At 42.7% G+C, this 13,588-nt stretch overlaps 1 protein-coding gene across 5 annotated transcripts in view; it reads left to right on the top strand.

Annotated features, from left to right (window-relative positions):
* ampd2a (adenosine monophosphate deaminase 2a) overlaps positions 1–13,588 on the top strand; it is a 29,871-nt gene continuing 16,283 nt past the window's right edge. Inside the window, exons 1-2 of one of the 5 annotated variants that reach the window (XM_076757606.1) lie at positions 1–139; positions 479–548. In XM_076757606.1, the coding sequence (XP_076613721.1) occupies positions 539–548 (10 nt within the window). In that variant the 5' untranslated portion in view covers positions 1–139; positions 479–538. Of the gene's footprint in view, positions 140–478; positions 549–1,455; positions 1,522–3,313; positions 3,756–12,191; positions 12,582–13,588 lie in introns of those variants that run through there. The other 4 variants (XM_076757625.1, XM_076757597.1, XM_076757635.1 and 1 more) reach the window with 4 other exon arrangements.

The raw sequence follows: 13,588 nt of genomic DNA, 5'->3' as shown, positions 1-13,588 counted from the left end.
TGTCAGGCGACGTTTCAACCACTTTACAGTCAAAGCGAGCGGCTCCTTTAAAACTAAAACTTCGTCCCTCTTTAGAGGAAACTACATTCACATCAGAACAAAAAGCGACCTGGTCAAAGAAAGGTGAAGAAACCCTCAGGTAACTAACTATTCGCTGGTTTAAATGAACACTTTATTATCCTGTCAGTTCAGGTGTTACGTTTGAAGTTATGGACGCAGAGCTTAACCCTTTCACTGACGGCTCACGTGAAATCAGAGGTGACTGACGTTAGTTGACTTCGTGATGAAAAGTTAATTAGTCAGCGAGGAAGCGAAAAGCACATTTTAATGTTACGAATGTGAAGCTTTCACTTGAGCAAACTTTTATTAGATAAACCAGCTGTCCAGGTGTCGGTGTCTGTTAGCTTACCAGCTAGCTAACGTAGCTAACCACTGTCATTTTAACGTCGCGTGTTATGTTGCTGTGTGTTTGTTGCAGGGAAGTTCCTGTCTCGTGCTACAGTCTAACGTTCCATCTGCTCCTCGTGGGTCCTCAACAATGTCAGGTGGTAAGTCTGCAAGCAGTGCAAACATCTGTCAAGAGCCATTGAGGATAGGTGCTCACGAGGTTACATCAAACATAACCAAGTTTCACATATGGGACGTTTAGCGTAGACGTAAAGCGTTTAAAGGCAGCTGTTTGCCTCCAGCAGCTCTAAACTTCTTTCATCTACTTCATGTCAGGAAGTCAGAAGCATTCTTTAAGCACTTTGTTGTTTTAGTGGCTATCTCGGCTTTTATAGTTACATCCTGTAAATCTGCACAGCGTATGACACCCTTTCAGCGAATGACACCCTTTCCTTGGATAAGAAAAAAAAAAATTTAATGTAAACATTACTATGTTTATAAGTATAGATATTTTAAGATCAATGATAAGTGTGTCATTTCGGAGACTACTCTGGGTAACAAACTGGGGTGGGGGTGGGGGCTGTGGCCCAGGAGGTAGAGCGGTTGTCCACTTATCTGGAGGTCTGTGGTTCGATCCCTGGCCAGGCAGTCCATATGCTGAGGTATCCTTGGGCAGGATAATGAACCCCAAAACTGCCCCCGATGCTGTGCCATTGGTGTGTGAATTCATATATACGTCGATTTGGATAAAAGTGTCTGTAATTGTAACAAATACATGGTCCCTATGAAATGGCCATGGTGGCATCCTAACATGCTAAAACAATCCTGGGTTTCCTGCTTTCCTTGCGCGTAGGGTTGGCAACATCAGCCTTTGGATACAAGGTGTATGTAACCCTCTGTTTTTTGTGTTTTTTTTTTTTTTTTTTTTTTTTGGTGTATGGCCTCTGCAAACAAAATGCTGAATTCCATACGCTTTGCTCTGAGGGAGTGAAAAAAAAGCAGCCAGTGATATGCACAGTGGTCTCATTTTTAGCGAGGGTGTGTTGACAGAAAGCTTGACTGAGCAGCACAGAGCAAAGAGACAACCAAAGGATTAGCGAGAGCTACCCGGCCGACTGTTTCTCCTGTTTCCAGGTGAGAGAATGAGAATGTGATTTGGTTTGAGCAAAATGTCTGTTCATGGGGGTTTTTAAGATTTTTGTTTCAGGCAAAAGTAGGTCTCTGTTTTTTAGCCTTTGCTGCTGCTGCACCAGATGGTGAACGTCAGCTCACTCAAAAACTGGGTCAGATTTCAGAAAAGGCTGGAGACACCCTGGAACAAGATTTTTATTTCAGCCTGTCAAAGATAAACCTTGACTTCTGCCACTTTTGTTGGTCACCACCAGAATCTGTCTTGGAGGCATGTTGTAGTCCAGCTCATTTAACAGACTGGTTGAATTTTAGCTGTTTGACTGCTGCACAGGCAGGTCTGTTGAATGTCTTCACTGTGTCGTTTGAACAGGTTTGTGAGTCTTTATTTTAGCTTAATTGCACAACTGATTCTAACAAAACATAACTTGTAGTTTGTGTTTCAGTTTTAGAGATCAGTGTGATAAGTTTGATCGTTTTGGGGTTTGTTCTTTGGTACATTTGTATTTCTAAGTATCTGATCCATATTTCACCTGCGTTTTTGATATTTTCATTTATTCTACAACATAAATGACACGTTTTGCATTTTGTTCGGAGTTGATCAGGTTCAGTCAAAGCATTAATGTTAGAGGCCAGTTTAATTGAAAATGCTGTGAGCATAATCCTGCAGTTGCAAGGTGTATTCATTTGTAGTGTATTAATTTATTTGCTGCTTTAAGAGCAATGCTCAGAGGGGACTGACATGTTTTGGTGTCACTGCATAAAACTTTTATACCACTAGATGGAGATCTTTACTCTTTTTTTGTATCTCTCCAGCTCTGACTATTCTGTAAGTGATGGAAGTACTGAAGTGCACTATAAGGCCAATATCAGAGTCAATCATAGTCAGTGTCAGTCAGCTTCAGTAAGTTTTTGAATATATGTACGCTGATATGTGACATTACAAATCCTGAATCAGAAATGGTTTTACTGAGCCATTTTGGATGTTTTCAGTGTCTGCCCTGGGAAGTCAAGAAAGGTTTATCATTTTGAAAAGCCAAGTTAGAGGTAACACGCATTTAAACCATGTTTGTGTATTGTCTTTAAAATGTGTACATGTATGCTGACCAACAACTTTAACTTTGTTGTTTAGGAGGATTTTAAAAGAAAGTTTTACTTTGCAGTTCAGAGATGAGTGTGCCTATCCATGAAGTGTCAAGAAAGCAAACTGCTGGTAAAACAAACAAACAAATAACCCACAGCTTTGCTTGTTTTCCTTGCTCAGACTCAGCTGTTTTGGCTTGTGTGGTTATTACACTTCTTTAAAATGTGGAATAATTAATACTCCTCAACTGCAGGAACCACAGAAGCCAAACTTTTGCACATACTCACTTGTCCCCATTTGCATTACTGGTCCTTCCTGGGCATTGGTTGTCACTATTTATAATACTTGATGTCGGGCGGGCCTGTGCTGTGTGTGTTCAGGCTGTCTGTCTCCCCTCAGAAATTTCCAGCAAAGAAGATTGAGAGTTCATTAGTCAGCTTACACACTAAGCTGGTTTCTGTGCTGATCCACTCTGACCATTCTCTATTCTTTGACTTATTTTGTCACCTGCCATTCATCTGGATCCTCTGGGTTTTTTTTCCCCACCCGGTTGAATACAGTTCCTCATGATATCTGGTGTATCTAATTGCTATTTTTAGAACAGCGGAAAAAAAACTTTTGTCCTTCACTCACCTTGGCACTCAGCTGGCGGGTTGTAGTCGGTTTCCAGGCTTGCGGGCTATCCGGCCAGCTAGCGACACACTTTGATCAGCCATGCCCTCTTCGGCGGCTGTTTTTCCCAGCATTGGCTACAGGAAGCTCATTCCCTGGTTGCTAGGGCAACCAAGGAGGATGGCCCCCAGCAGGAGTCGGGGAAGCCTCGGGCTGCCTTTCAGCTCGTCGTTGTGCAGCATGCCTGCTGACCTTCCGCGGACTGGGAGGAGGAGCCAACTCTGCAGCCCAGTATGGGTCCTGCCGCCCCACTGCCCCACCATGAGACAGAGCTCCAGCATTAGAAGTAGTGCTCCTCTCTCCCTCTGCTGGCCGCTGCACAGCTCTGACTCACTCTGCTCCAGTAGTAACAGGAGCACAGGCGGCAAGATGTCATCCTCTTCCTCCTCCTCCTCCTCCTCCAACTCCAACGATGGACAAGGGAAGCCTAAACCTAAATCCCCGTTTCGCAAGAGGGGAAGCCTGCAGAGCACCACCAGCCCTGGTGAGTGTGGGTGATAAGGGGTCCCGTAGAAAGAATGAGTGAACTCTCAGATGTTACATGGACGAGGAGGCAGGAAATTACACAGATGCTTGTGCAGTGGCTTTTAAGAATCCAGAGATGAGGACTGCTGCTCTTTCAGTTTGCTGCTGAGTTATGTTCCTAATCTGTTGTTGTGACATTGGTTGGATCTGTTTGAAGCAGATGTCGTATATTTAGCATTCAGCATACATGCTGCTTTGTGTGGAACTGTAATGCAATTCACTACCAAGAATATTTGAACTAAAGTGGGGCTGCAGCTGAGTTAATCCACTGATAATTGCTGTTTTCATATTAAGCTGCAACTTGCCAGTGCAGTTAATAAGTTAACACATTAATACAATGGTACATTATACCACAGCCAAACTCGAACACATTAAAATATGGCTTAGACTCTGCTTTTACTGCTTTTACTGTCATATTGTTCATGCTGATGAAACCGCACCCCATGGTATACAACAGGAGCGCCTTTTGAGGGAGTTCCCCATACATAACAGTTGTGTGGGTTGTGTGGTAGATATGCATATGCACCCTTGAAGAGGACCCCTCTGCCCATCCCTTGCAGCAGCAGTTCATAGGTCTACTGACTGGGGCTTCTCCTTATCGGCAGGGGTTAGACGTCAAGAACCGCCCCAACTGTTTGCCCAAAATGTCATTACTTTTGTTGAGGGGAATATGCGCTGACGTAGAGAAAACTATTTTTTATTACTACAGCTAGAGATTACTGCATTTCATCCTTTCTTTACATGTCAGTTAGATTCTTCCTTTAGCCTCACAGATGTGATAACTCACAGTGAGTATGTTTTAGCACCTCTGGACGTCCGAATCCAAACTGGACAGACTGAAATAAAGTTCATGTTACAAAATTTAGGAAATGCAGATTCCCAGTTCCTTTTTGATTGTTTGGCTTTAGCTGCTTTGCTTGACTTAAATTTATAACTGTTGTTTGCTAAATTGTTATGAGGAAGCAATTCAATCTCAAATGGTACTCTATAAATCAGATATTAGTCATACACATTTTAATTGGCCGTTGTCACCATGGGCCTGTGCCTTACTGGCATATGGTGGTGTATTAATTAGTGTGACCGTAGTGTCAATTCATAAGGTATGCGTAGGTGTTTCATTAAGTTTTTAGTGTGATGGGACACAGGACAAATGATTGTAGCTCTATGATTACCTTTGAAGTAGTTGATACTAACTGGTCTCTGTGGGGAGAAGCTAGACAAGCAATTTATCTGTGAAGCAATTAAATGTTGATCGCTACTTCCTCGGTGTGCCATAGTGCAGCACAAATGCTGAATGTTTGGAGGGATGCAGCAGCGGGTCTCAAGCAGTAACTCATGTTGACACACACACTGTACTGTATTTGCTGAGGAAGCCTGTCTTTGCTGCAGTAATAAATAACTTAGAGGTCTCTCCATCCATGCAGTCATTTAAGTCTTCTCAATTAGCCGCTTGGCTGAGCCCTCTGCTCTCCCAGTCTGTCGCAAGAGTCGCATGTAGGCCACCCATTATAGTACTTCCATCTGACCACCCCAGTCTGTTGGTTTTCTCACTGCCAAATTACTGCTGCAGAACAATCTCCTGTAGCTGCAGCTTGAGCAGCTGCTGTTTTTATCCATGTCATGAACTGAAGTTTTCAACATTTCCTGTGCTGCTTCTTGAAGCAGCACCAGAAATAGCTCAGCTTCACAGCATCTTTCCTTTCAAGTCGGTTGGAAGTTTAGGTTTTTTTGAAAGAAATTCTTATCTTCAGCACTTCTGCACATTTGAAGCAGCTCTCTTATGTAAGTGTTGGTGTTGATTTGCTGCTGGAAACATTGATTACTCAGTTTTCTCTTCTGCAGGAATCTGTCTCTGCCTGCAGGCTGCTCTCCCACTGGACCTTCATTGCATCACATGAAGCAGAATATGTGATGTGCTAGCTTTGCAGCCCGAGCTATATGACGTGATATATAGAGGCTGTTAAGTATCAGCGAGAGAGGTGGAGGGAATTCCTCTCTCCAGCACTGCTCTGCTTTCTGTTGTGATCTGATCTGATACGGAGGCTGTCTTACCTTGATCTTCACTAACTTACCGGCCTTTAATTTGACATTGCCTGGTGTACCTTTTGTCTCCAGGCTCTCTAGTATGCGAGCTTGTCGGATGAGGTTGCTGTCACATATTTCCTTTGTTTCTTTCAAGTTGGGTTGTCAACTCAATAGCATTTGCACAGCGCTGCGATCCCTGACTCATTACCTGAATTTCCCTCTGTGGATTTCTGTGCTCTGTATGGTACTGGATAATGTATACAGTAATACATCCTGCTCCATGCTGCAGTTGACTGGTTGCTGTACTCTCTCCACCACTCCCCCCTCCCCCCCATGGTTCAATCTGGTTCATTATTAATCAGATGTACTGTTCCTGTCATGGCATGTCTCTGAGGGCTTCTCTCTTGAACTCACATGTATTCTGTCAATCATGACTTGGCAAGTCATATGAGCCCTTGGGGCCTTTGTTACATTCTTTACTGAATGTGTAGCACATCTACATGTTTTCCTGTGCATTTTAACCTGCACAACTGACAATCCCCATGCCTGCCCGCCTCACTCCACCCTCTTCCACACCCCCTGGCCCCTCAGCAGACAGAAATATGTGACAAGCAAACACTGAGAGTCCCTGCCCAGGGCCCCATAACCTCACAGTTGTGGTTGTGGGTGTTGAAGCATATTGTAGACATTACGTACTCCTGCTGAAAAGGTGTCAGTGGGATTATTTTCTTCTTTTTAAGAGACAAAACAGATCTCAGTGACGCTGCACAATTTTATGATGTTGAACTGTTTGAACTCAGTTAGGCCTGTGTGTATGTGGGACTTTGTTTTTGTAAAAAATGAAAAAATGTGTGAACAGTTATAACATTTTCTTATGAACTATCTTTCTACACTACATTTTAATAGCACAGTTAAGAGTGCTGCATGTTTCCATCTCACCACTAGAGGGAGTCTCTGGCACAAAAGTGCTTTGTAAAGTCAGACCATCAGTTTTAAACAAGTGGCTGGTTGTCAGTGTCCGGGGTCTTTGGCTGTTCTGCAGCCTATGACTGAGGACCAGTTTGCTCTGTATTTGGGTGGAAAATTCCAGGGCTTTCTTCTGCTATGAATAGCTCAGTTGCTTCCCATGTATCAGGGTAAGTGTGTCAGTTCTGGAAAAGGGATTTTGGAGAACCAGTAACCAAGGCCTCGAAAGCTGCAACACCAACAGGTGGGCCTGTTGTTGCTGGGGGCAAGTAGATAACAAGCAGAGCCACAGTATCTGTCACTTTAATCATCACCATAACATAAACACACACACACTCGCATGCACAGTGCAGCCAGACTCATCATCACGCCATTGGACACACCATATCTCACTGGGGTGATTTGCAGGCTGGCAGACAGAGCTTGTACACATGTGTTATGATGGGTTGTATTTCATCGCCGAGGTACAGTTAAGCTTTGGTCTGTTTCTGCTCTCAGCATGGCTCCTAATGAGGATCCATTTTCATTTAATCCACCTCATTTGATCACAGATGAACCAGTGTCAGCTGATGTTTGGTCTCTGACTGGCTCTTTAATGTCCTTTGTCATCAGTCAGTCAGTCAGTGAATTGATGTCCCTGCTCATATTCTCACTTTGTTTATGAATACAGGCCCACACATAGGCCTGTCACAATAACTGCTTTTGTTGGATGATGGTATTGTCCCAGAAATACTTGCAATACACAATATTATTGTCATTTTAAGAGCATTTTATGCCACTGACATAATGAGAGTATAATGGAATAATAATGCAAATACACCCTTTCAAAGAGCAATAAACTTTTAATTCTTAAGAATATTCTCTCAAGCGACTTAAAGCCAAAAAAGTTCCCACAGAGGAGCTGTGGAGAGCAGCTTTGAAACCAAGACTTAACTTTCTGGCTGCAATCTGCTGTCTGTGGGAAAAACACCTATTAGCCTCGAGTAACACGTTATCTTCACTTCACCTCCTTCACTGTTGCTCTGTGTGTGTGTGTGTGTGTGTGTGTGTGTGTGTGTGTGTGTGTGTGTCCTGTCACAGAGTGCAGATGAAGCAGCACAACCAGAAATGACAACAAAATGTATCTCGTCTCGTCATATTTTTTTGTCTGTCGAACAAGCTTAGCGCTGTGAAAAATATGCTTAGGCACCGCGCCCAAGTCGAACACTGGTCGGGAAAACCCAGCTGTTTATTCTGCCGTTATGGTGGCGACGTTCTTATGTAAACAAACATGCATGTAAACACAACAGGATGTATCAACATCAGCAAAAATCATCGAGGTTAAGTCCATGTATAGGATGTTCAATAACGATCGATAATGGTCGTGACAGGCCTACACACACATGCACCTCCACACTAATGCAGTGTAAAAGAAGCAGTTCTTTCCTTTTGTGGTGTTCACGTTTCTGCATCTTACCAGACCACTAAAATGGTCTCCTTTGTGAGAATATTAGGTTTGCTTATGAAGTTTAAGTCAAGAACTCAAATGATTGGTGGATTAATTGATTAGTCGATTACCTGAAAATAGAGCAGCTTCTGTTTTGATAACTGATTAATCCTTTAAGCCGTTTTTCATTCAAAAATACAGATCTGCTTCTGGTTCCAGCTTCTCGAATATGAGGATTTTCTGCTTTGTAAATATGAAGATATAAATAATATACAGTCATGAAACACACCTGAATAGTAAATATGCAACTAACACTAAAAGTTCATGCAGTATGGTAAAAGAACTTAAATTTTGGATTTGATCTTAAAACCAAACAAACAAAATGATAAGTCGAAGCAAGAAAGACGAGTTTCTACACAGTAAAGATAGCAATAAAGAGGTGTGTGCGTGTACATGTGAGTCTGTATCAAAGTTCATTGAAACAGGACGTGTGTTATCAGAAGCCTCCTCATTTTACCACGTCAGTGAAGCAACACTGTTTTTATTGCCTCCAGCTTTGATCCCTGATACACCCTCAGTCTCAGGAATGGGATATTAACCTCCGGATGTCCAAGCAGTGCTAACTAGGGTGTGCTACATGTTGACAGTTTCAAGTGACACACTGCTCCTCTTTGCTATATTCAGATATGGTGAGAGCTGCACTGACAGCGGTGGCAAGAGGTTTGGTGAGCAGACAGTGTGTCTGTGCACTGGCTGTGTACTTATATGTGTGTGTACAGATATATATATACGAGTATGCAGTTATTTTGTTGTGTGTTTGCGTGTGATGGACTGCAGGGAGGATTTATTGTTTTGAGAATTGTCCTGATGGATTCAGAAACAGAGATGCATCGCATCAGTCTGAGTGTTGGGAGGTCATGAGCGTTTTGTTGGAATGTTTGTGGAAGGTTTTATTCTCATGGGAAATTTTTGTGCAGGGTTAGAGATTAGGTTTGCTTGACAACGGCTTTAACAATAATGCCAGCCCTTGTTTTCCTCTGGGAGAAAGGGAGTGAAAAGTGGTGAACGGCTACTCCCCCGTGCTGTCGATTAGCCCCTTGGGAAAAAGATGTGTTGAACACAACAGAGGTAATAGCAGAAAAGCTCAAGCTGGGGTTGAAACAGACACCAAACCTCAGACTTGTTGAGAGAAACGGCAAAAAAACTGGACACGTACATTGTTTGAATTGAAAGTGACACCAGCCTGTGGCTCTCTTTTGGCAGCAAACTTCTCAGCCTGCTCTGATTTTATTGTTGTGAGTAATAAATGATGGAACACATATTCATCATTAACCCTATGGAGGAGAGATGGTGTCAGTTTTTAACCAATTAATGTCCACAATGGAATTTTATAATTCCCGTTACAGCTTTTGAAGTCCTAGCTTAGCTAAGCGCTGTTCCATTGAAAATCCATTCATTTATTCTGCAGTTATTCAAATTAAAGTATGAAGCTACAGCTTAAAATACTTTTTTTAGTCGTTAGTCACAAGTAATCATAGAAATCTCTATATACTCTCAAAAATGATCAAATTAGTAACCCCACACAACTAACGACCAAATATGGTATGATACAGAAATGGCTGTATCTCAAAATCTACAAGAACTAATAGGAAATGCTGGGTACCATTGGATTCAGAACAACTGTTATTTTAATAATGTGTCATCAAACATTGTGATTAGTCATGTGCAGCTGCATGTCTGCTGTTCGCAGTCTCGCCCTCTAATAGAATTGTTAGTCATTAATGGGTTAAGCTTTGAACAGAAAGTCAAAGAAAAAGATTTGCCTCAATCTTGTACCAAGTTCACAGAAATATAATGCATGAGAAATCCCCACATGCACTGTGGGATATGTTGCAGGTGCCATAACTAAAACGATAAAACACATCAGGTGGCTCTCATTTACCAGATAGAAGTGACAGTAGCATTCATCTATTGAAATGAACTTCACAAATCTACACAGACAAAATCAAATGATCACTATTATCATATGTATTTAGAAACGTGCGTTACATTAAAGCCTGTTTCCAACAGCCTCTGTTGATTGACTAACTGTCTGAAAAACTGCACACCCTCTCACTGGACACGTGTAGGAAGCTGTTCTGGGTTAGTTATTCTTTTTTTTCCACAGTGCCTGGATCTGCCAAACATTTTTAAGCTTTGCACTCTCCAAAATATACACCACCATCACCACAAGTTTTCATGCAACGTGGACACATTTGTGTCTTTGCTTTGTCAAAGTCGTGAGTGATGTGCTTCTAAGCTTTCAAAATTCTTCACGTCAGGTTGTGACTTTATCTTTATTCTCTAAGATTTATCACGTTGAAATCACCATAGGTACATCCACTGATATTGTTAAAATTTTAGATTAATGAAAGGTGCAAAAACAAGTTTAACGTTGTGAAACATTCAGCCGTGTATTTATGAAATACTCGTCTATGTTTGCCGACATTGTTGATTTATGTTTTTAAGTGTCTCTTGAAGAAAGAATCTCCAAATAGCTTGTGGACTTGGTCTGGTGACCTCAGCTGAGCTGTAAAAGTCCTGCCCACTTAAAACACAGCAGACAGGATGTGGAAACATCACTAGCCACCACATTTTACGTCCATCATGTAGCACGCAGCACAGCTATAGCAATGGCAGTATTGTCTATCTGGGTCAACTTTTTTTTTTTTTTTTTCAAAAGCTGTGGGTGGTGTGGAGGTGTTGATTGTGGTTACTATCTATGATTCGTCTACTCAGCCCATAGATTGTGCCCTCAGATTTAATAGACTGATAGGCGTTGTCTTGTAGTAGCTGAGAGGCTTGGTACACACTGTTCTCCGCCCGTCAAACTGGGTCAGCGCACAGCGTTGAGTTTGGATATGCTAACATGAAAGATGAAAAACTCTCACTCATGAGTCAGACGAGTAGAGCAACATTGTCATCGTCGCTTCCTCTGAGTCTTGTGTGCTTCATGTTGTTGGCTTGACCTTAGTTGCAGCTGGGTCATTTGTGTGTGATGGTGTTGCGCAAAAATGAGGATCTGTCCAGAATTCAGCACCTGGTGTGGTTTGTGTCTGCCTTTTGTGTGTCTTTCATGCTGATGTTTGTGTGTGTGTCCCTGTGTGCCTATATAATGTGTTTGGCCGTCATCTGGAAAATTCCTCGATGATCTTTGCTGCTTTGAGAATTCGCTAAAATGGAACTTAAATAGAGGCCTTGCAGATTTTTTTGTAAATTGTAAAATCCACAGGCCACCCTTGTGCCATACAGCAGTCATGTGAGAGAGGAAGGAAATAGCCTGAAATCATGTGATCGGTGGAGAGAGTAACACGGCGTGCAGTATGTAAAAAAGCTGGCATGTCAACACAATCATATACCCACACAATCATATGAATATTGATCTCACAAACACAAGTAATCGCACTTCAGAGATTGCATTTAAACATCTGACAACCACAAAAAATGATTGAAATCATGAAAGAATCTTGAGTTACAGTCTTTATTTATTTAAGTCTTTATTTTAATTGGCTCGCAGTGTGGATGAAACAGAAGCGCCGACACAGAATCAGCACATAATGGCAGTAAGAAAGCATTAGGTCACAGCAACAAATAGCTAAAATTTTTGTCATATCACACATAATAAGAAGGACTGTTTGTATCTTCACCATGTGCGAAAAACGTGTCTTTCACAGACATGTGATAATTGCTTTTAAATGCTGGTATTCGTAACATAATTTAAAGGTTTGCAGTCATGAGACGACTGGAGCAGCGCATTCATGAATAGGAGGAGGGAGGTAGAGGAGCGGTGGGAGTGGCCAGAAATGCAGGGCCTCCTCCATTTTACAGCACAATAGAGCCTGAAGTAGTTCACCCTGGTCCCTCCCCTATTTTGCCACGTGGTATCTTCCAACCCAGTATTTAAATCCGGGAGCTTGAAGGCTGTGCTGTTCATGTACTGAAAACCGGTGTAATCCAGGAAGCAGCTGAGAGACAGAGGCAGAGAGAGAGAGAGAGAGAGAGAGAGAGAATCAGAGGAAAGAGGTAAAAAACTGCTTCGCCAGCACACTGGAGGTGGCGACAGTTAGAGCAGGAGAAGCAGAGAAAAGAGAAAAAGAGGGTGGATTGTGTTATCCTAGTGTGCGAGCAGCTTGTGTTTGGGGGAGAGCGTATCTTGTGTCTCTCCTCTCTCTGTTTGCTGTCATTCTCTCCCCTCCTCTGTGCCAGCGGGGGAGGGTGCCTCGGCCGTCCCAGGCCTAGTTACATGTCCCAGCATCCCGCAAGAGCTCAGACAAGGCCACTGCGACCGTAACGGAGACTGTGAGAACAGGACAAGGCAGGGAGATAGAGGTACTGTAACCTATGCTGAGTAATGATGAACACCACCATATATACTGTAGAGCCTGTTAATGTGAATACTGTGTTACTAGAAGTTTCAGCAGTTCTTTGTGATGCATGGTACTTGTGACTCCCAAAATACTGCACGGGCAAGCTGATGGTGGCAGTTGAGGTGCTAGTAAACACAGGTGCTGTGCGCTGGAAGAAGCTGACAGCATGCAGAAGGCAGTGGGAGGAAATATAGAAATGAAGAGGAGGGGGATTTCTGTTTGAGGAGGCACAAGCAGATGGAAGAGAAAAATACGTCATGCATGTGGTCTGTTGCTATGATGCTGGCATTTGGAAAGCTTGATGTGTCCCATAGTGTAGTGCAGAGTCTGTCTGTTGCAGTGAGTGGACTGGATTTTGGAGCATCTAGTCCCTCCTGCTGTCTGCTACACTCCTGTATGATGCAGTGACATTGCCCAGTGGATTAATCACTGAGATTCTTGTGAGTGTGTTGACCAAAACAAAGCGGATGCATTATATGGAACACGTTCTACAAGTCCAGAAAGACAGTGGAGGAAAATAAATCTCTTACTCAGAACTGCATCTCCACTGACTCTGTGCCCCTCAGGCAGAGCTGCTCTCAGTTTTAGAAGTCCACCTGAACACGTTGACCTTCCTGATGTTTATAATAGCGTTTTTGTGAGAACAGCTGACATCTGTTTTATGTGCTGGTGTGTGTGATGGCGGTGACTTATCCGTCTCCTCTTAAAGGCTGTTTATGTTACGCAGAGCTGTAGAGTAACACTAGAGGTAAACGGTCTCTTACCACAATGCTGACAACGATCTTGTTGTTTTTTCCGCATGCATTAAAATGTATTTCTGTCTCTCCGGTAGGCCTTCATTAAGTTATTTTTGAAAGGAAATTACGCCCCAGCTGTTTACAAAGTGAATTTACAGGCAGTAGTTTTTGGCTGCCATGTTTCATCACCCCTGTTTGTCCCCTTGCACCCAGCCTGCTGAGCACTGATAAT

The sequence above is a fragment of the Chaetodon auriga genome, chromosome 2 (genome assembly GCF_051107435.1).
Source record: "Chaetodon auriga isolate fChaAug3 chromosome 2, fChaAug3.hap1, whole genome shotgun sequence".
Lineage (NCBI taxonomy): Eukaryota > Metazoa > Chordata > Actinopteri > Chaetodontiformes > Chaetodontidae > Chaetodon > Chaetodon auriga.
This window is presented reverse-complemented; position numbering and strand designations above follow the sequence as displayed.